Raw genomic sequence first — 23405 nt, 5'->3', positions numbered from 1 at the left:
TCTCCTTATCCCCATGTTGCAGGTGGAGAGACTGAGGCCCAACGGGAGTGACTTGCCCAAGGCCGTCCAGGGAGCTCAGTTCCCGGGCAGTCTGTGGCCTCCATGCCAGGCCCACCACCTCGACTAATGGGATCAGCGGCCTGGTCTGCAGTTTGGCCGCCTTCACGCCACCTGCACAACTGGGGAACAGGGTTGTTGGGTCCCCCAGGAGGGCTTGCCCCACACAAGAGGCAGAAATTGCACAGCGCCCTGGCTTCCGGTGGTGGTAGCCTCCTCAAGGCAACTTTATTTTAATAAAACCCACCCCAAAAGGAAGCCACCACGACATACATGGAATAAAATGGTCATGCTTAAAAACCTGTTGAATTTCTGCCTGCTGTGCAGTTGTGAAAGGCAAGGAGTCCTGGCTAGGGTGAGAATACTTCAAGCTCCCATTCTAGGCAGGCTGTTTTGGGAGCCAGGCTTGCTGTGGGACTTACTTTGGAGTAAACATGTGTGGTAGGATTCCACTCTTAACGGTAATTATCCTCCCACAGACACAGCAGAAACCTTGTTCCAAGCATTGTCTCCTCGCAGTCTCCGCCTCCAACAGGTCCCTGCCCTGGAGGGATTACAATCTAGACATGGAGACAACAGAGGCAGGGATGCAGGAGAGGGGAAGTGGTGTGCAATTGTGTCAGTTGCTTAAGTCTGAGCATAGCTACAAAGCCAGCAGAGGTGGGCAGTCCTGTCTCACAGCCGGCTGTTGCTTGGATGCCACTCAGACTGCTGGTGTTGGGTGCCACTCTGGTGCCAAGACAGCCCATTTTTGTTGCTGTGCCCACTAGACCTCTACTGCCCTTAAGGATCAGGCGCCACGGTTCCTGGCTACTCCACCAGGAATTTCATTCTGCTTTCTCTAATGATCAGGCACTGTACCCTTTGTGCAGAAGGGATGACTGACGGCCTGGGCTCTCAGCCACTCACAGCAGGTGTCGGATGCCAGGTCTGATTGCCAGGTTTGTCTTAATCTGATCTGTTTCATCAGCAGCCCGTCAGATGACTTAGGGAGGCAGGGCGTAAGGAGGACGCCAAAACATACCAGTTGTTTTGTTCTCTGACAAAGGAGCATTCGGAGATATACTACTCCTGGCCATGGAGGCTCCATCTAGCTACTGTGGCTAATAGTAGCAGGTGGCTACTGCAGCATTAGGTGACACTGGCTGTTGACTCTGAGAAGAGCCCCGAAGGGACAAGGAGGGTGCACAGCCCTTGGCTTGTAAAGCCAGCCTGCCTTAGCCAGCATCACAGGGCTCAACTTGGGGAGTCTGTAATTAGCTCCTAATTAATCATGCTGGAAGCCTGGCAGAGGTTTCCGCCATAGATTCCAATCTGCTGACCTGGGGAGAGGACGGCAGCGTTGCGTTGGGCTGCCAAACGGCTGGCCTGTCATTTCTGTTCCAGCCTTGCTTGGCTTTTTAGGTTGGTTGTCCTGTCCTTCCACCCAGGAGCCGGGCTGGGGTACACAGGTCCTCCTCTTTGTCCCCACACCAGCCCTGCGAGGAGGCAAGCAGTCGCTCTGCAGCAAGTACCACGTCCCCCAAAGCTGTGCCGGCTGCATTTGGCTCGTGTTGCTGCCGCCGCCTGTCCACCTGCCCTCCACGTTGACATTGTAAGCCTCACGGGTCAGAGACCTGTTTCATTCTGTTCAGGTGCCTCTGTGGGCAGCAGCTCCCAGGCGCCCAGCCCTGCTCTCCATCACGCTGTGGTGTGACCAAGAAATTGAGCCCTGGTTGCTATTGCTGATGGAGAGCTGGGGCTGTAGAGAGGTTAGCTTCTCAGAAGTTGTGGCAGGTTTAGCCCCCCCAGCTGCTAGTGGTGCCCCCACTCCCTGTCACACACCTTGACTTTCGTATAAAATGGACTAGTTGCCATTGATCCATATGGGGCAAGGTCAGGGCAGGAGATGCAGTTGGGGAGCTACAATGAGGGACAAAACTGCCCTCCGCCCCGACACCAAACCCTCCCAGTTGGACTCCCTCAGGGGTCCCCTTCCACGCATGGCCCACTACTTTTACTGAGAGCCCTGCTAAATTGGACTGTTTTCGCTCCCCTGCAACTGGTACTCTGAGCTCGACTGTGCTCAGAGTCTCCTGAGGTTGCACCTGGAGGTTGCACTTTCCCAGCATGACTGATTGGTGTGTCCTCGGTGCCTTCCCACCCCCTTCTTCAGCCTGATGTGGCAATTTCTGGTGCCTGAGAGGAGGCTGGGAGGGCAGACTCGTTCTTTCTTATGCCTGTGAGTGGAGAATTGTTCTTGCTGGATTGTTTGTTTATTGCATGCAGATCCCGCCCTTGCTCCAAGGAGCAGAGGGGGAGCACACCTTGTTCCCTCTTTATCTCTTCCCCACCACAGCCCTGCAAGCTTAGGCTTGGACAGAAAGCCAGTGGTTGGTCCAATTGCCAAGTGGGGATTTGAACTCAGGACTCACAGCTACTAATCGGACACTCACCACCATCACGCTAGCTCTCAGTTTTAGTCGCTTCCTATCCTCTCATCACCACAGTTGCACCCCAGGTTTAAGGCCCCCCCCCAAAAAAGTATGAAACTCGTGGAGTAACTCAGGCTCACCCAATCTCTCTCGTCTGGCCTACCTTGCAGGGCTGTTGTGAGGTTACAACAAAAGCGAGGGTGAAATTTGTACACGGCCCAGAGCTCCCTGAATGTAGGTGGGGCAGAAAAGGAACAGCTAGCCTGCATCTCGAAGATTTTGGGGTGCTTTCCATGAATTGTCTTGCATCATCTCTTTAACAGCCCTTGCAAAGCAGGACACCCTTTTTAATTTCTGCACTGAAGATAAGGGACTTGAGCTTATAACAGTGGTTTGTCCCAAGGCAGAAGAGCTCAGTGGTTGGATGACTGCTCTGCAGGCAGAAGGAGCCAGCCCCAAATTGTCTGTATCCTTGGATAGGGCTGGGAATACTGAGCTAGACAGATTGACTGGGTGTTGGGCACCTCTTGGTGCTCTGCACCTGCTCAGAGGGTTTATCTTCATCATGTGTTCCAGAACCTCTGAGCCCTGGAGTTTGAAACAAGAGCGAATGCCCTCTGAAACCTGTGCACCCCCAAACCTCTTAAAGGCTGTGCTTTGACACCTGCTCTCCTGGTGAGGGGCAGTTAAGACCATGAGCGCTGAGAGAAGGCATGAGTTCAAACTTGTCACCTCAGTTGTGCCTTTCAGCTTCACAACAGGTGGAAAGTCAACAGGTGAAGACTGCCGTGACAAGCAGGTGGGAAAGCAGAACTTGGGGAGTTTATGCATGACTTGCCATTGGTTCAAAGCCTGGAAGCCTGTCAGTCAGCAGGTGTCGGGGTCCAACGTCCACTGTTAGAAACGTCTCCCCTCCACATTGCCCAGAATGTGAGGAAAACAGAACCTTGGAGTTCAGCTTCATTTAAGCTGACATTTAGATTTAGGAAATCAGTTTTCAAGCAGGGTGGCTCTGAGCATGTGCAGAGTGCACAAATAACCCCCACTGAGCCCTGTATATCAGTCTTGTAAAGCAACAGGCTGAAGTCTTGCCTTTCAGGGAGGGTTGAGATCTGGCATCTCTCCAGTCGGATTGCAGCAGTTTGGCGTGAAACGTTTTATACTGCTTGTAATAATAATAATAATTATTATTATCTACAAGGGGGAAAAAAACCCCAGATAAATTTGACAGGCTGTGATTTGCTGGTTCACTCCAGATGCCTCCACGCAGATCAGGGTGACACACAGCCTGCTTGTGTGCAAGGAAGGCTTCTGGGCAGTGTGAGCCAATGCCCTTTATTGGCAGTTCTTGTCTTTTGGCATAGGTGGATTCTCTGGTCTGCAACGTATTCCAGAACAGTCTGTTTGACTGGCAGAGGGAAAAAAACCCACCCCTGCTTGTCGCCAATCAGCCTTTCACCACCTCTTGGTCAGCCTTCTGCTGACAGCTTGCAGGCTGGACGGTCCTCTGCTCCAGTTGCCTTTTGAGGGTGGGTTTGCCCAACGTGGGGTCATCCTGCCGGGGCCCTGCCTAATGCTGAGGTGTCCTTTCATTTTGCAACGGAGCCAGGGAGAGAACGGGAAGTTTGGTGATGCTCCCTGGATGAGTTTGAGGGTGGTTGCAACACGCACCCTCCCACTCCACCCCCAAGGCAGGTGACAGGAGCTGGAGCTGTGGCGCCGGCCCGGAAACACTTAATTAACTACTTGGGCTGGGCTTTCCAATAACATCCCGGTTAACCGGTTCTGAGCTGTTTACGCACTGTTACACCTGTCTTTGGGTGGGGGTGGGGGTTTTAGGCGGGGGTGGGGGGGAGAGAGAATCCCATGGCACTTCCACCGGAGTTCCCCTCATGAGGACTAGTATCGGAGTCTTAGATATGGTCCCAATTTTCAGGCCACACCCCCCTCATAGAGGTTCTTTTGCACTTGGATGAAATCCCATTCAGGTTTTGCTGCTGACTATTCTGAAGCTCTTTCTGAAGATTGATGTGAACGTGATCCAGGGTGGAGGGCAGAGCTGGGGGGGGGGGAACTGGTCTTCTGGGTCCATGTTTTCAGGGCAGCATTTTCTTCTCTTGGGTTAGTTTAATCACTACCAGTTTCTTTAAACTTCTCACCCATCAATCCCACACACAGCATGCATGCAATTGCCACTTCTTAACCTCCTTGTCTATTCACATGTGCAGGTTGGTGATATAGTGGGAAGGGGTTACTCCCCCCGCCAATACTTCAGGCCTGTTCTCACGCAAGTCTGGGCAAACCCTCTGGCTCGAGGTCCTTATGGGACTATGGAACTGGTACAAAAGGCCACAGTGCAGACCTGTTCTCATAATGACCGTTGTGTCTTTGGTTCCTGCTGATACATTGAATATTTTACGTGTTGTTTTGTGGTCACGTGACTTGCGCTGTTCATGGTCTCTTGGAATTGGAAGCATTGTCTGCGGCCAGTTCTCTAAGACCAGTGCTGCTCCTGGACAGAAGACCTGCTTCCTTGTGCTTAGTTGGTCAGCATGCACACATGCAGCAACTGTTACCCTGCACATGCCCAATCTCGTCTGATCTCGGAAGCTAAGCAGGGTCAGGCCTGGTTAGTACTTGGATGGGAGACCGCCTGGGAATACCGGGTGCTGTAGGCTTATACCATGATCTTGGAAGCTAAGCAGGGTCAGGCCTGGTTAGTACTTGGATGGGAGACCGCCTGGGAATACCGGGTGCTGTAGGCTTATACCATGATCTCGGAAGCTAAGCAGGGTCAGGCCTGGTTAGTACTTGGGTGGGAGACCGCCTGGGAATACCGGGCGCTGTAGGCTTATACCATGATCTTGGAAGCTAAGCAGGGTCGGGCCTGGTTAGTACTTGGATGGGAGACCGCCTGGGAATACCGGGTGCTGTAGGCTTATACCATGATCTGGGAAGCTAAGCAGGGTCGGGCCTGGTTAGTACTTGGATGGGAGACCGCCTGGGAATACCGGGTGCTGTAGGCTTATACCATGATCTGGGAAGCTAAGCAGGGTCGGGCCTGGTTAGTACTTGGATGGGAGACCGCCTGGGAATACCGGGTGCTGTAGGCTTATACCATGATCTGGGAAGCTAAGCAGGGTCGGGCCTGGTTAGTACTTGGATGGGAGACCGCCTGGGAATACCGGGTGCTGTAGGCTTATTCCATGATCTCGGAAGCTAAGCAGGGTCAGGCCTGGTTAGCACTTGGATGGGAGACCGCCTGGGAATACCGGGTGCTGTAGGCTTAGACCATGATCTCGGAAGCTAAGCAGGGTCAGGCCTGGTTAGCACTTGGATGGGAGACCGCCTGGGAATACCGGGTGCTGTAGGCTTAGACCATGATCTCGGAAGCTAAGCAGGGTCAGGCCTGGTTAGTACTTGGATGGGAGACCGCCTGGGAATACCGGGTGCTGTAGGCTTAGACCATGATCTCGGAAGCTAAGCAGGGTCAGGCCTGGTTAGAACTTGGATGGGAGACCGCCTGGGAATACCGGGTGCTGTAGGCTTAGACCATGATCTTGGAAGCTAAGCAGGGTCAGGCCTGGTTAGTACTTGGATGGGAGACCGCCTGGGAATACCGGGTGCTGTAGGCTTAGACCATGATCTCGGAAGCTAAGCAGGGTCAGGCCTGGTTAGTACTTGGATGGGAGACCGCCTGGGAATACCGGGTGCTGTAGGCTTAGACCATGATCTCGGAAGCTAAGCAGGGTCAGGCCTGGTTCGTACTTGGATGGGAGACTGCCTGGGAATACCGGGTGCTGTAGGCTTCTACCATGAACACGGAAGCTAAGCAGGGTCAGGCCTGGTTAGTTCTTGGATGGGAGACTGCCTGAGAATACCGGGTGCTGTAGGCTTATACCACAGTCTTTCGAGACTGAAGGTTGCCAACCATGCACCCTTGTTCCACGCATGTGCACACTGCTGCTGCATTTGAGTGGGTGGGTAGGTGTCGTGGTCGCTGGGTGTACATGCGGGAGGAGGCTCCAAGGACTGGGTTGTCCAACATGGTTGGGGGGCCGTTGGAGGACTGGAGTGGAGGCTCCTGTGGACCAGATCCAACCCCCGGGGTCTTCCTTTGCCACTTCTGTTTCACATGCACTCTGTATGCTTAATGCATTTTTTTGGCTCAATGTCTTCTCTCTTTCCCCATCTTTTAGTCTCGCTGGGCGGCTATGCGCTATGGAAGGATCTGGAACCTTCCGTTGCCGAGCCCCCTTCGTACCCAATGCCGCTGGATATGTCCATCCGAGACTCCAGCTACACAGCAACCCAGCCTCATTGCACAGCCCAGGTCCCCAGTGGGATAACCCAGGAAGAGGAGTCGGGGTTCCTGCGCCCCAAGATTAAGGTATGTTTTGATAAAGAGGGAGGGGACAGGCTGTAATTCAGATCGCGTGCCCTGCATACGGAAGGTCCTCAATTTGATGTTTGGCTTCTCCAGTTACAATTCTTTCAGGTGGCAGAGGTGGGCCTGGGCAGCATTTGTGAGGTGGCTGATTTGTTGCTTGGGTGGGTGGATATTTGCTGCCCACATCCATCAACCCTCCCCCTCAACTTCTGTCATTGCTGCTTCTCTTCTTGCTTCTCGGATTTGAAAAGGCAGAGCAGAAAAGGAAGTGTGGAGGAGAGGACAGGGGAGTTGTAGGCTAGAGTGTCACCAACTCTGCTTTCCTCTACACTCCCCCTTCCTTGTCTGACTGAGCCAAGGTGGCGGGAGCAGAAAAGGCTAGTGGTGGGCGGAGTTGGGGATACTGGAGGTGACCCTGGAAGTTAGTAAAGCAGTGGCAGGAATGCCTGCCTGGCCCTGCCCCCAGCGCCCAAGGACTGTTTGCCTTTGCCCCGTGTGTGTGAACGCTGCCCGATTTCTTCACAGGTGACTCAGGGCGAGGGCCCAGGTGACCTGTTCTCCTGCCCCTTCTGCCAGAAGGGCTTCTCCTACCAGCGGATGTTGAACCGTCACCTGAAATGCCATAGCCAGGTGAAGCGGCACCTCTGCCCGTACTGCAACAAGGGCTTCAATGACACCTTTGACCTCAAGCGCCATGTCCGGACCCACACAGGTGAGCTCTGCGTGTGTGGTGGGGGGGCTGCCAGGTGGGAAACAGCCTGCTTGCTTCTAACTCAGTAGAGCTGAATGAAGCTGATTTTGGAAGTGGGCCCAGGACTAATGGAAGGAAGCTATTCAGGCAGGGCACAATTTAACCTGCAGAACCCACGGCCACATGGCGTGGAGATTTGCCACTATCTTATGTGCTGTGTGGATTCTCAGTTGTGAAGGGAAGGTCAGGGAGAGGGCACGTGTGTCTCTCCTTATCCCCCAGATGCAGGTGAATCCCTCTCTTCCCAACTTCCATTTTCCTGTGTCTTATTCAACTGAGATGAACTGAGCATTTAAAAAAATCTCTCCTGAAATCTGGAACATGCTTCAGTGTGATAAGCTAAAAGGACTCCTTTTTCTCTTAGTGTACACCCTTGCCCACTTTGGCACACCTTGGGATCCACTAAATATGTAGAAACTATGCCCGATAATAACATAAGAACAGCCCCACTGGATCAGGCCATAGGCCCACCTAGTCCAGCTTCCTGTATCTCACAGCGGCCCACCAAATGCCCCAGGGAGCACACCAGACAACAAGAGACCTGCAAGGCTTCCTGGGAATTGTAGTTAAGAACATAAGAACAGCCCCATTGGATCAGGCCATAGGCCCATCTAGTCCAGCTTCCTGTATCTCACAGCGGCCCACCAAATGCCCCAGGGAGCACACCAGATAACAAGAGACCTCATCCTGGTGCCCTCCCTTGCATCTGGCATTCTGACATAACCCATTTCTAAAATCAGGAGGTTGCGCATACACATCATGGCTTGTAACCCGTAATGGAGTTTTCCTCCAGAAACTTGTCCAATCCCCGTCCAGGCCAGTCGCCATCACCACATCCTGTGGCAAGGAGTTCCACAGACCAACCACACTCTGAGTAAAGAAATATTTTCTTTTGTCTGTTCTAACTCTCCCAACACTCAATTTTAGTGGATGTCCCCTGGTTCTGGTGTTATGTGAGAGTGTAAAGAGCATCTCTCTCTCCACTCTGTCCATCCCCTGCATAATTTTGTATGTCTCAGTCATGTCCCCCCTCAGGCGCCTCTTTTCTAGGCTGAAGAGGCCCTAACCCTAGCCTTTCCTCATAAGAAAGGTGCCCCAGCCCAGTAATCATCTTGATTAATCAATTTTCTGCTGCCTTGTTTCACGTACAGAACCATAGGCACTTCTGATTGCCTGGGTTCTGTGTAAGTGCACACAAGTGGGGATCCCACAAAACGCTACTGCAGGATCAGTCCCTCTGGGCTTAGTGGACATGCCCTGAATGTCCTGGGTTCCTGAGGATGCGGGGGGGTTGGGGTGGGCTGGACTGAAGTCTTCAGCCTGGAACTTCTAACAGCCTTGCCTTTGCCCCTTTCTCTTGTAACTGTTCTTTCCGGTTTCTACTATATTTCTTTGTTTCCAGCCCATCAATCCTTTCTCTCTTTCAAGCAGCAGTCATACAATACTCCAGAGATGCTCCAGGAGGATTTCCTCATCATCACAGGGGGTTGGACTAGATGACCTTGTGGGTCACTTCCAGCTCTTTCATTCTTCTCAACATTTCTTGCACTGAAGTTGAAACTGAAAGTCCTTCCCCTCCTTCCCCACTCTTAGAAATCCAGGCTCTCTCTCTTAAGCACGAGCCTTTAGACCCTCCTGGAAGCCACACATTTGGGGGCTTTTTTTGCCCCTTCTGGGGTTTTTGGCAAGCCTATGCTGTTCAGTAAGAAGCTGTAAGCCTCTACCTTCCTTGTGTTTTGGCTACAATTCTAGAAGCACTGGATGGGAACTTTAGAATTAGATGGGTAGTTTCATGAAGGAAAAGTTTCTCCCAGGCTAAATGGTGCCTGTGCAAAGGCTGTACCATTCAGGATCGAGCAGGGGGTGGCCACCCTGGGGGCATTTGGCAAGGCTGCTGTTGAAAGCAGGTCCTTGAACAAAATGCACCTACTTCCATCCCAGTCCAGGTGTTCAGAATGTCCCCATTTGTCAGGTCTTCTGCCATCACCAAGGAATGCCACGAGCACAGCACAGTCTGTGCTTCTGCTCAGGAAAAAAAACAAAACACCTCTGAAATGAAGTCCCAAGAAAATGAGCATTTGGCAACCCAACTAGTTCCAAACCGGTCTGTGGACCACAGGTGATTCGCAAGACCCTGAGATATGGTCCTCAAGGCAGGGGAAAAGAGAAGATTGCTTTTGATCACTTCCAGTGTCTTTTTATCTTTTGGGTTAGGGTTAGATGTTATCTTTGATCTTTTCCGATGTCCACTTCCAGTGGGAAGCAAGTGCTTCCCACACAGACCAGCAGAGAGGGCTGAGAATGGACCACCCGCATCTAGCAGCAAAAGCAACCCACAAATATTTTCTATAACTATTACAAATTTAATTATATTTTTTGTGTGCAGAGGGTAGTGTGGGAGGGTTGTGTGTGGTCCACAACAACTCAAATTTTTGCCTCAGTGGTCCATAGGCTCCGAAAGGTTGGGAACCACTGAACTCCAGGATGCAGAACTCTTTCTGAATCCCAGATTTGGAGAGCCAACCAGACTTGTAAGCAGCAGCTGTTACCCTGCACATGCCCGATCTCGTCTGATCTTGCAAGCTAAGCAGGGTCAGGCCTGGTTAGAACTTGGATGGGAGACCGCCTGGAAATACCGGGCGCTGTAGGCTTAGACCATGATCTCGGAAGCTAAGCAGGGTCAGGCCTGGTTAGAACTTGGATGGGAGACCGCCTGGGAATACCGGGCGCTGTAGGCTTAGACCATGATCTCGGAAGCTAAGCAGGGTCAGGCCTGGTTAGAACTTGGATGGGAGACCGCCTGGGAATACCGGGCGCTGTAGGCTTAGACCATGATCTCGGAAGCTAAGCAGGGTCAGGCCTGGTTAGAACTTGGATGGGAGACCGCCTGGGAATACCGGGCGCTGTAGGCTTAGACCATGATCTCGGAAGCTAAGCAGGGTCAGGCCTGGTTAGAACTTGGATGGGAGACCGCCTGGGAATACCAGGTGCTGTAGGCTTAGACCATGATCTTGGAAGCTAAGCAGGGTCAGGCCTGGTTAGAACTTGGATGGGAGACCGCCTGGGAATACCGGGTGCTGTAGGCTTATACCATCATAAGAACATAAGAAGAGCCCCACTGGATCAGGCCATAGGCCCATCTAGTCCAGCTTCCTGTATCTCACAGCGGCCCACCAAATGCCCCAGGGAGCACACCAGATAACAAGAGACCTCATCCTGGTGCCCTCCCTTGCATCTGGCATTCTGACATAACCCATTTCTAAAATCAGGAGGGTCTCGGAATGATCTCGGAAGCTAAGCAGGGTCAGGAAGCTTAGCAGGAAGCAGGAAGCTAGAAGCAGGAAGCTAGAAGCAGGAAGCTAATAATGATCTCGGAAGCTAAGCAGGGTCAGGCCTGGTTAGTTCTTGGATGGGAGACCGCTTGGGAATACCGGGTGCAGTAGGCTTATACCAGAGCCTTTCGAGACTGAAGGTTACCAACCAACCAGATTGTGGACACAAGTGAAGTCCACCCACCAAATCCTCCGTGCAAACTCCTTCCTCCCCCACTCCAGTTGTATTTTAGGTAATGGAAATCCCTGATTTGCTGGAGAAGGGGAAAGAGGAGTTGTAAGTGCACGTGTAGTCAGGAAAGGGGAAAACTCCAAGCCCCTGACCTCAGTGGACGAGGGGCAGGAGCTGCAGGATAAGATGAGACGGTGGTCATTCAGAGATGTATCCAAATCGTATTGTGTTTGGCCTGTTGGTACAGACAACCTCTGAGCCCCCGTCTCCCTCTTACTCCCCCTCCAGGTGTGCGTCCCTACAAGTGTGACCTCTGCGACAAGGCCTTCACCCAGCGCTGCTCGCTGGAGTCGCACCTGAAGAAGATCCATGGCGTGCAGCAAAGCTATGCCTACAAGGAGCGCCGGGCCAAGCTCTACGTCTGCGAGGACTGCGGTTCCACGGCTGATAGCCAGGAGGGCCACTTGCGCCACCTCCAGGAGCGCCACCCGGACAGCCCACTGCTGCGGAAGGCCTCGCGGAAGGCTTCCGCCATGCTCCACGGCACTGCCAGCCCTACTTTGCTACAAGACACCCCTTGTCTCTAAAATGGGGGGAGCCTTGGGTGGGCAGCTCTGCCTGCAGCCTGCTGGCTCCCACAAAGTCAGTTCTCCTATCTCAGGGTTTCTCCAGCTGGGATGCTGGTGTATCCACTCTCCCCCTCCCCCCCAGCAGAAAAGGAGACACACAATGTTTTCTGGAGGCTCTGCACAGAGAGATGAAGGCAAAAGACTGATCTGGGTTGAGCTGCTAATCCACCTCTGGGGCTTTAAGGACGGATGAACCACACCAGAGGGGCTGCTGCCCTGGTTTTCAGGTCTGGTGAGCAGGAAGGAAGCCTTGCTCAGTCCCCACCTCCTTGGACTTCAGGCTTCAGGACCTGCCTACCCTCTGCTTAGGTTTGAAGAGAAAGGACAAGAAAGCTGCCAGTGGGGCACGGCCAATACTGAAGTGGATGATGGTACAGAAACAAAGATATTTTGTGCGGGGAGGGGGTGACATCAGAAGGAGCCAGGTGCATTCCTGGGGGTGAGTTCTGTCCCAGAACTTAAATTTCTGAATGAAAATGAATGGTGCATTTTCCTGGTCCACCCCCAAGATCACAGGCAGTGAGCCTTGGGGAAAGTGCTGCCGGATGCTTTTATGTATGTTGATGAATGATGATTTTTTTAAAAAAGCACACGGTGCTTGTCAAAAGTGCCTTTCCTTCAAGTAGCCACAAGGATCCAGCAATGGGGAGCTGGCAGGGGGGCAAGTTCCTTGTCTGGGTGGTTCTGAGCCTCAAGAGTGCTCTTTTTTTATAAGTGATGCTAAGAATGTCTTTCTTAGTCTTTCAACAGGCTCCCTGTTGTCTCTTTGTACGAGTCCGCTGCATTCCTTTGTACCAGTCATTCTTAGCTGTCTCCACCCATAACTGGCCTGCCCAAGAAACAGGTGGACTGGAGGAGAAGGGATGTGCTGTCACTTATCTCCACTGCTTCTCCCTGGATTCAACAAGAAAGAGGGGAATGAAGCAGAAGACAAATTGTAAAAGAGAGTGATAGGCTAGAGCAGGGGTACTCAAACTTTCAACTTTAGGGATGCTGGACCTTTAACAAGTATGTAGAAGAGAGAATTTCAGCAGGTGCAGCTTGTCATCTGCACCACAGATGACAAGCTGCACCTGCTGAAATTCTCTCTTCTACATACTTGTTAAAGGTCCAGCATCCCTAAAGTTGAAAGTTTGAGCATGCTTGGGCTAGAGTGTCTTCACTCAGTCATCCTCTTCTGCTCCAATCCCTTTTTCCTGTTTAAATTCAGGAAGCATGAAAGATAGAAGAGTGGTGGGCTAGAGAGTTAGAGCCACTCTAGGTTTCCACTCTTTCCTCCTCCATATTTCCATGACTGCTTTTGGCCCCGCCTTCAATTTAATTGAGAAAAAAACTACACTTTTGACTGTCAGAAGTTGGAAAACCTGGGTGGGGACTCCAGGGCTAAGACAGGGCTTGTCTTAGTGAAACTGTCTCCACTGCTGTCAGGGATGGAACATTTGCACTCTCTACCTGGAACTGTTAGCCTCTTGTACATCAAGACCCAGTGTGGACTTAGTGTCCTTGGAGTGTGCAAGCACACCCGGGTGTGAGGTGTAGGTGTGGGTTGGTGTGTTGTTGCTGTGCAGGCACAGTTACACACAGAAACCAACCTTGGCATATCTTGTTTATGTGAAAAGAAGTGGATGGACAAGGGTGCAAATCTTGTTTACATAAAGGTTGCCTTTCTCAGACTTCTGGGGAGGAGCCAGGCCTATGAACTTTGGGTTTTATTATATTATATTATTATTATATTAATAGCCAACTGTTTTTCTTCTGTTCATTATAATAAATGAAATGAATACTGGGTGTGTCTGAGTGCTTTTTTTGTTCTTTAAATTTCAGTAACACCATTCCAGGCATGGTGCCACCCAGAGTACAGCCCCAGAGAGAATGCCCGCATGGCTATCTTGGGTCTAGAGAGGAGGGCCAGCACAGGGTCTTTGGAGCTTGATCCGGCCCCTGAAGAGAGAGTTGGCATAAGTCCCCCTACAGCTTGGTTTGCAGGGGAAATCAGGGCTGGTCCACCTTTGTGGTCAACAGAGTTGGATGCCTCAGGCAGCAGCCTGGTGGTGTGAATGTCCTTTGCATATGTTTCTCTTTGTCCATCTGCACCACTCCTCCCAAGATTTGAAAGGGGAGTGGAGCAGAAGAGGACACAATGAAACACAAAGCCAGAAAACAGAACTGAGTGTTGAATGGCTTCCAACTACTAGGGAACACTAACAGCCTAGTTTCTGTGACATTGTACTTGCTGCACCCCCTTTAAATGCTCGCTTTATTCCTAAAAACATTTGCTTTTGTTTCTGTAATCTTTGTTCATGTGCTTCAACTAGGGTTGGGACAGAACAAACCATAAGATTTCAAATTCTGAAAGTGGGGGAACAGCCATTAACAGCCTCAGCTGCAGCCTGGGGTGCAATCCTGTCTTGCACCTAGTGAAACTCATCCTTCCTGAGGCTGAAGGCTTGTGCAGTGCAGAGGCCGCTTAGAGGCCAGGGTTTCCCAACTGTTGAGGTCCACTCCTAAGGCCTTCAGATCCCTCTTGCAGATGTCCTTGTATCGCAGCTGTGGTCTACCTGCAGGGCGCTTTCCTTGCACGAGTTCTCCATAGAGGAGATCCTTTGGGATCTGGCCATCATCCATTCTCACGACATAATAATATTAATATTAATAATAATAATAATAATAATAATACAGGTATTCCTATACCGCCTTTATTGGTCATCAGATTTCTCCTCGGACTTTATTCAAGGCGGTTTACATAGGCAGGCAATTTTTAAATCCCCGTAGGGATTTTTACAATTTGAAAGGTTCCATCTTTCAAGAAACCACAACATTCAGATGTTTCTTTCTTGACCTAGTCGCACATTCTGGCCTCCATCCTCCCATGCTCAGAGCAGATGGAATAACTCAGCTCAGCTTGTCAGCTGCTTCAAGGTCGCACGGTGCAGGTGGCCTCGAACTGGCGACCTTCAGATGTTATCTTCAGACAAATGGAGGCTCAACCCTCTAGACCAGACCTCCTGCCCAAACAGGAGGATTGCCACCACATATACACAACAGGGACCAAAGGTGTACACCTATGGGCAAGGCAGAAATGGACCCTTGGACTGCCCTGGAAGCAAATGGTGTTGCGTTTCCGCCTCCTTCTGCCCTCTGGGGTTTCACTCAGTATCCAGAAAACCTTATCAGCTTGATGGGTGATCTGTTTTGGTGACAAGCTTCAGGGCAGAGGTGTCTTTAGAAATGGATGGCTTGACACTGGAGTAGATGTCATTTTTGGTCCTGTCCAAAGTCGAGCATCTTTGCTCAAGGTGGCTAGAATGCCCCGTTTTGTTGGGGGGGGGGGGTTGGGTTTAAGAACATCAGAAAAGCCCTGTTGGGTTGGGAACTATCTTCATGCTCCCAGCACTGGGAAAAGTTGCCTGGAAGAAGCCTTCAAAGCAAATAAGCTCTGTCACCGCAAGAGGGTGCTCAGGAACTGCAGATAAATTTTCAATGGCAGCTTTTAAAAAACCATTTTTTTAATGTTCTCCGAAGGAGGCGCTCTTAGTAATTCCGTACATCCTCTGCACCGGGAAGCGGCCTCTGATTCCAAGTGTTTGGCAGCTGTCAAGACTATTTCTCAAGGGGGGAAAAGGGCGTGTTCATTTTCAAACTGTTTTTGAACATTTTAAAGTATTTTCAAAGCAAGAGAGGCCCAGGAAAACAAAGCATGACACTTACCACTGAAAGCCAAAGGCCTGGTTGTGGAACCACTTCTGAACTGGTGACCATGTTTTGCAGTGAGGGGATCAGTGCCGGAGCAGGTGGCAAGCCAGGAAGGAAGTTTTGGTTGGGGTCACTGAGGAAAAAGCCTCTCGGACATTGTTTTGGGATTCAGGAATTGTACTTCCTCTTTGTCATATGCTACCATAACAGGCGAGAGCAATTTAATTGGGGAGGGAAAGGTACTTATTTTTACAACAGGTGCCAATGCTCTCCCCACTCACCCCTTCCCCAGACTTTCAGTTCATGCTCCTGTCGCCCATCACTCTCTACACTTCCTCTTCCACCATCCCACTCTTCCTTTTCCAATCCAGGGAACAAGAGGAGCAGCAGTGGATGCAGACAGTCTCCACTCCAGTGGCAGGAGAGGACAAGTGGCAGAAGACCACCCTATTACAGCAGAAGACCACAGGCCCAGCAGAGGAGAAAAATCAGAGAATAAAATTACTAGAGCAGGATTACTAGAGCACCAACACCACTGCTGCTTAGAGCTGCGGTGGCCAAAGTCATCACCATTGCACAATGGTCCCGTTTGGACCGCATCTTTCTGTTCTGTGTGGGTGCCATGAGGTCCTCCTTGCACAGGAGACAGGGATGCTCTGGGCAGTTGTGTCTGCTGCCTGGTGACCCAGAAGGCTGTGCACAGTGGCATTGCTGGGGGGGGGTGACACCACTAGTGACCAAAATCACTAAAACTGTGGATTGTAGGAATAAGACCATCATGTTCTATACCATTTGATGCATACGTTACAGCGGAATGCAATGGGCAAAAAAGAGTGAAATATCTCCATTCAATCAGAAATTATGGTAAAAAAACCAGAAAACAACATAAGTTTTTGTTGTCTTATGTAACAAAAAAAGTACATTTCCTTAATTCAAATTGGACCGGAGACTGATCATTTGGAGAGCCAATGAGATGTTGTTATGACACTGCATGGAACCAATAAGGTGTTAGTAAGGAGGTGCCCGGGCTGGGGGCGGGATGACACTACTAATGACCAAAATCACAGTTTGTAGGAATAATGCCATCGTGTTGTATATCAATCATGCAGAATGCAACAAAACAAACTGTGTTGAAATATCTGTGTTCTATCAAAAGTTATAACCAAAAAACCAGCGGGGGTGTGGAGATGGTACATCATCACACCCACCACCCAGGTCATTGCCCCACCCACTGCATGGGAGGAGGTCCATCTAGGGTGCATGCTGGCCTCTGCTACTGAGCGATGCACACCATAGTGATGCCACTGGCAGCCAGGCAGACATGACTGCCCAGAGCGTCTCTGTTCCCAAGTGAGGACGACTTTTCATGGCACCTGCATGGAATGGAAAGGTCCGGTGACCAGGTGGACGGATCCACCCGAATCCCGGATCTGGTCTCCCGGTCCAATAGGGTGCTGAATCCACTTCACTTTCCTGGCTGTCAGGCAGAGAACTACCCCTGTATAAAACCCCCTCTGGAGGTCCAAAACAGGGCTCTGGTTCTTCACTCTCCAAGGGGACCTTTCCAATTAAATCATCCATGTGTGTACCCCATTCAAGTGAATTACTACGCGGATCCACCGCATTATAAAAATTGATAGTTGTACCCAAGCACTGCCCGTCTACAGTCTCCATTGTTATTTTTTTATTTTTTTTACACTCGGGCCGGGGCCTTAAATACAGGGACATGCCCAGACATGTTCCTGAAACCCTATTCCTATTGGTTCATTCCACCCTCCTCCCCCTCAAAAAAACATACATTGTGGGTCTTCCATTTTCTTTTATTTTTTAAAAATCATACAAAGGTTTTCTTGCATCTCCTTCACTTGTCATGAACACTTAGACAGCAGTGCCCTCTTGCAAGAAACTTTTGATACTTTTTTTTAGAAACCACAGTATAAACATAGTCAAGGTAAGTGTAATCCTCCCCATTCACCAGTGTATTAAGCCTAAGACAATGGGTCAGGAAAGATATTCATGCTGGCAAACAGGCTTAAAATATAATCAACGGTTGTGGCAGTAAGATGCAAAAACCGAAAACTGTAAGCTATATTAATCACAGTGTTCAGAATTTCCTTCAGGTAGATTCTTTGACACACAACTTCAAAGAATCCTATTCTATCAAAATTACTCCATTGTCTGCAACGGTGGGCTTCCTCTTTCTTGGATTTAATTTTACATCCTATGCAGCAGTCAAGTAAATACCCCTTATAGCAATGCTTAAGAGTCACATACAATGCGGCTCTGATCAATGATTTCATAGCGCCTGAGCGGCAATTAGAGGTGAAATGCTCCACCCGGGTCTTCTGAAGGCCTAAAATTTCACGGAAACTTGTACGGTCATTTTCTTCTTGATTTCGTGGATCCTTCCAGGTATTTGGAGATCCGGGACATTCTTTCTCCTTTTTAAAAAAACAAAAAAACAATCTTAATTTCTAGTCCATTAATACAGATGCAATGACGATCAACCATAAATATAAAAAATGTTACCTGCGCAATCTTAATTGCTGCAGCCTTAGGATACTCGGACACTGAGTGGTAAAACACAAACCCGCAGTCACAGCCAATTGGGGGAAAACGCACAGTCTCTTCATCCCAAGCCAACTTAAAAAGAAGCTCCATAGGTATCGGCCTACGAAATTCACCATTGACATCGATTTCACAGCAGCGGCTTTTCTTCCTCGGAGGAGAATCCGTCAATTGCTCAGAGCCGGAAGCCCGGTAGGGAAGATTCTCAAACACTGATCTAGCCGCTCTAGTGTTAGGCGATTCAGGGATGTCCAGGGTCTCCCAGGGTGGCACGTTCTCCTTCTCTTCTTCAGGGCTCTCCATCTTGACCACCACCATAGTGTGATTTTCACTCTCCTCCCCGGCAGGGGATTCGCACTCCAACTGGGGAGTCTCGGTCCCAGAAGGCAAAGCGGGTGAGCTTTTCAGAGGGGAGGCCATGGCAGAAACAGCAGCAACAGCAAAAGGCTGAATGGGTTTCTCCCTCCCCCCCCAAAGGCCCTGGGCCTTAAATACAAGGACATGTCCGGACCTGTCCCACTCCCCCTTTTTTCCCATTGGCTCCACACGGTGGTCCGAGAGCTATGAAACCTGCGCCTATTGGTCGGCGGCGATGGGGCAAGTTGTTTGAGTGGTCACATGAACCCCTTTCCCACACTTTATTGGCGGGCTCCTTTTCCTGCCAAACCAAATGTCGGGGTGCTACAAAACCCTTCCCTAGCGGTCGAGGGGAACGGGGCGAGTTGTTTGAGTGGTCACATGAACCCCCTTTCCCACACTTTACTGGCAGGCTCCTTTTCCCGCCAAACCAAATGTCGGGGTGCTATAAAACCCTTCCCTAGCGGTCGAGGGGAACGGGGCAAGTTGTTTGAGGGGTCACATGAACCCCCTTTCCCACACTTTATTAGCGGGCTCCTTTTCCCGCCAAACCAAATGTCAGGGTGTCCCAAAAACCTTCCCCAGTGGTGGGGGGCAGTGGGGAGAGTTGTTTGAGGGGTCACTTGAACCCCCTTAGGGGGCGGGATTTCCAGTAAAAAGGGGCGGGACCAGCTGTCAAAGTTAGTTTTAACATAAGGTATGTACTTCCTACTACTCTCCTCTCCATCTAGGAAACACAGATCACAAGTAAAAGGACCAGCCAGCTAACCCCCTGCAAACCAGGCACCCTTAGACTGGCCTAAGACAAGCAGCACTCAATGAACACCAGAGTTCACTGGCCAAAATTTACAGGTTCGTGTTAGAACATCCAGAATTGTGGTGCTCTGCCAGATGCTTGCAGAACGCTTCTGAAACTCAACAGCCAGGCTGGGGAAAAATCCCACATGCTTCAAGTGTGATGTGACTTAAAATGGGGCCACTTTAAGAGAAGAGGTGGCCCATCCTAGCAAATCCCTTCAGATGACATACACTTTAGTAATGCAACACACTCACAAAGTCCACCCGGTCCTCGGCCAGCCAGTGGAAGCACTTGAGGAAGAGGAGGAGGGTGAAGAGGGCCACGAAGCGGGGGCTGAAGTCATCCCTGAAGACTGTGAAGGCAAGGCAGGTCTCGGTCACTGCGTACCAGGACCGCTCTAGCAGGTGCTGTGTGAGAGAGATGAACTGAAGGAGCCCTCTCCAATCCAAATCCCTCCCTGACCCCACCCAACTCCTGCCACCCCCACATGCAAGAGCACCCTCCCTGCTTTGCTTTCAAACAGTCCCTGGCTCAGCAACTGCACTGACACATGGTGGAGTCTAATTGGGTGGCAGCAATACGAGACCCTCCACTTTCATTTGAACAATGGGGGGCTTCTACTCTTTCTGGCTAGGAGATATTCACAAGCTTTTGAGAAATCAAAAGCCAGAGAGATGACACTTTGAATAGCAAAGGGCACAACCCTAACCCACTTTCCAGCACCGACATAAGGGCAGTGCAGCTCCGAGATAAGGGAACAAACATTCCCTTACCTCTGTGACTGCTACCCAACTGTAGGATGCAGCACATTGGCATAGCTATGTCAGTGCTGGAAAGTTGGTCAGGATTTGGGCTAAAGGCATAAAACTTCTTGCCCTGGCTTCCATTAATTCCTGCTGCCGCCCTTGCTCTGGCGAGTGCGCTGGTATACTCTGGCAAGGACAGTAAGCAAGGGTGGAAGTGGCTGGAATGGGTAGAAGCACTCTAGATGCCTCGTCTGAGCACAGCTAGGTCTTGCACCTTCCACTCAAGGGAGGGGAGGGGAGGAGAGTTGCTGTGGTTGCACTCAGCTGAGGTGTCCGTAGTGCTTCTGTGAAAAAGCCAGGCCCCATGCTTTCTTCTCCTGGAGACGGACAAGGGTGCTTAGCTGAGGCAAACCCAATCCAGATACCTCAAGTTTATCATCAGTATACAGAAGAATGATTGTGCGGATGTGCGGGCAGGAGGTCTGGTCTAGAGGGTTGAGCCTCCATTTGCCTGAAGATAACATTCGCAGGTCGCCAGTTCGAGGCCACCAGCACCCTGCGACCTTGAAGCAGCTGACAAGCTGAGCCGAGCTATTCCATCTGCTCTGAGCGTGGGAGGATGGAGGCCAGAATGTGCGACCAGATCAAGAAAGAAACATCTGAATGTTGTGCTTTCTTGAAAGATAGAACCTTTCAAATTGTAAAAATCCCTAGGGGGATTTAAATTGCCTGCCTATGTAAACCGCCTTGAATAAAGTCCAAGGAGAAATCTGATGACCAAGAAAGGCGGTACAGAAATACCTGCATTATTATTATTTATTATGTGCGCACAAGAAAGGAAGGGAGAATGTGATTTCCTTTCCAAGATCACAGAAAAATAATGCCCAAGCACAGGAGACTGGTAGGGCTCCTGGCCAAAGCCTTTAGGTGCGCCCTCCCACAACAGCAAAGATTTCCCGCTCTCCGTCAACAGGATTTCAGTCCCCACAACAGCCATTCACCAACAGCGCTCACCTCCATTTCTGCTGCTCGGAGCTGTCCAAAAAACACTTTGCCCATGAACTTGCCTAACAGGAACACCAGCACAAAAGCCTGGATGTACAGCACCTGGAACCACAGGGAGAGAAACGCAGAAGGCTTTTTAAAGCAGACGGTCCTGGCCAGTACAGGCAACCTGTCCACCTATTCCCCATTCAACACATAGACTCTTACAGGCACTGGGCTGCCTAGTTCTGCCACCTGGAAGAGTGGCAGCCCCAAATTCACCTGCCCCAAATTCTTCACAGGGGTTGTCCATGGCAACTGTCTTCCGGCAGTCCATCACACTGCAGGGTTATTTTTTTGATACATTTAATAATAACAACAACAACAACAACAACAACAACAACAACAACAACAACAACAACTTTATTTATACCCCACCCTTCTCCCCAAAGGGACCCAGGGCGGCTTACAACGGTTAAAAACAGATTAAAACATGATTTAGCAAGCAGATAAAAAACATAATATCACATTAACAGATATCATAAAAACAGTAGTCAGATAAAAAGTCAGGTAAAAAAAGAGCATATAGCAGCAGATCGTAAGGAATCAGGCCAGTAAAAAAATACTAAAAGATGTAGAAAAGATGTTAAAAAGGCCATGAACTCAGAAGGCTTGTTTAAACAGAAGGGTCTTCAGGCCTCGCGGAAAAGTCTCAAGAGAGGGAGCCGTTCTCAAGTCAAGGGGAAGGGAGTTCCATAACGTTGGTGCCACTACTGAGAAGGCCCTATTTCTTGCCGCCGCCCCATTCTCCTTAGGCAGGAGAATGGAACACTTTATCAGGAATCACTTGAAAAAGTGACGGGTCACGTGGGAGAGTCCAAGCCACAGGACGTTGGAATTTGGAGCTCTGGTAACAGTACTCTGTTTTAAATTTTCCTTGCCAAATTAGAGAGTTTTTTGTTTTATTTTTGATTACTCGTGAACTAAGGAACTTCTTCCCAGCACTTTTTTTGCTTTATTGACTTCAAATGTGCAAGTTTGTTATGCTTCGTCCTTGAGATTGTTTCCGTCAGTTGGAAGTTATCTGGCCGCCATTTTTTTGTGCAGAGCTCAACTGTTTGTATAACTGCGGTTAATTAATCTCTCCAAATGAGGCGTAAAAGAGCTTTGTCTCCGACAAGTCCCGACCTTGAGCCATCATTACCTTCTTTGAAACAAACTAAATTAGAGAAGTTTATGTCCTCCTACATTCCTATCTCTAAAGAACTTCCTTTGAGCCAGCCTTCTCTGCAAGAGTTTTTCCAGCCTGTGTCTCCCCTTTCGAAAGAACAACCTTTGCTGGAAACTTTAGAAACTCAGCAGCCAGCTCAGTCTGAGGGGAGTGCACAAATGATTGATGGAAAGCCTTGCGAATTATTCAAGAAGCTTAAGGAATATTCCCAATTGACGGCCCAGACGGTATCTTCTATATTTCCTCAGACTTCCCATATATCGAGCCTCTTAAAGGAGCAACACCAAATGATTTCCCAGTTATCAAACTTTTTCGTTAATAATCTTCATCAATCTGTATTGGAGACGAGACACTCTGCTTTATCCTTAACATCTCATCCTAAGTTCGCCTCTGCAATTCCGATGGAACATTCAAGCCAACTTGTCTATCAAGCTCCTGCTGCTGTGCTATCTTTCGATCAACTGGCACCCAGGAGGCACCCAGTCTGGTCAACAATCTATTTGGCCAGAAGACATCTAGCTACCCTGCTGAATATTCCTGTTTTTAAGGTTGATTTACGGAATCTTGTTCATTTATCTTCGTTTCGTCGCCCTCTTCGTCTCCTCCTGGAATTTCGTTCTTCATATATTCCGAGACTTTTATTTGCTTCCACTAGATCTCTTCAGGAAGTAGGTATATCTGCTCATCGTTATTTTCGTGATTCCACCATAACTAAACTGGTTCCATTTAAAACTTCTCTTCAGGGAGGAAATATGGACATTCCTGCGTCAGTACAGTCTCCCTGTAGTCACCGAAGAAGCACTGAACAACATTGAGTGCCTGCCTGTGCTGGAAGAGCTTGACAGTGAACCAACCCTAGAAGAACTTCACGTGGCCCTGGACTCCCTTGCCTTTGGCAAGGCACCTGGAAAAGACAGCATCCCTGCTGAAGTCCTAAAATGCTGCAAAGAGATCATCGTCACTGAGCTGCATGAAATCCTCTGTCTCTGCTGGAGAGAAGGCGGAGTACCTCAAGACATGAGGGATGCAAACATCATCACGCTGTACAAGAACAAAGGTGACAGGGGTGACTGCAACAACTACCGTGGCATCTCTCTCCTTAGCGTTGTAGGAAAGCTGTTTGCCCGAGTTGTACTAAAGAGGCTCCAGGTACTTGCAGAGAGCGTCTATCCAGAATCGCAGTGTGGATTCCGAGCAGGTCCACCACTGATATGGTATTCTCCCTTAGACAACTGCAGGAGAAATGCAGGGAACAACGACAGCCACTCTTTATAGCCTTCAT

At 50.0% G+C, this 23405-nt stretch overlaps 1 protein-coding gene and 1 pseudogene across 1 annotated transcript in view; both read left to right on the top strand.

Annotated features, from left to right (window-relative positions):
- The window catches only part of LOC136635205 (putative transcription factor Ovo-like 1), a 12309-nt gene extending 606 nt beyond the window's left edge, over positions 1 to 11703 (top strand). Inside the window, exons 2-4 of the mRNA XM_066610350.1 lie at positions 6671 to 6861; positions 7387 to 7573; positions 11405 to 11703. Coding sequence (XP_066466447.1) covers positions 6671 to 6861; positions 7387 to 7573; positions 11405 to 11703 — 677 coding nt within the window. The remainder of the gene's footprint in view (positions 1 to 6670; positions 6862 to 7386; positions 7574 to 11404) is intronic.
- Positions 5030 to 5149, top strand: LOC136635355 (5S ribosomal RNA; annotated as a pseudogene).
- Positions 11704 to 23405: the final 11702 nt, after the last annotated feature.

The sequence above is a fragment of the Tiliqua scincoides genome, chromosome 15 (genome assembly GCF_035046505.1).
Source record: "Tiliqua scincoides isolate rTilSci1 chromosome 15, rTilSci1.hap2, whole genome shotgun sequence".
NCBI classification, from domain to species: domain Eukaryota; kingdom Metazoa; phylum Chordata; class Lepidosauria; order Squamata; family Scincidae; genus Tiliqua; species Tiliqua scincoides.
Note: the sequence above shows the minus strand (reverse complement) of the source record. Positions and strands in the feature narration are given on the sequence as shown.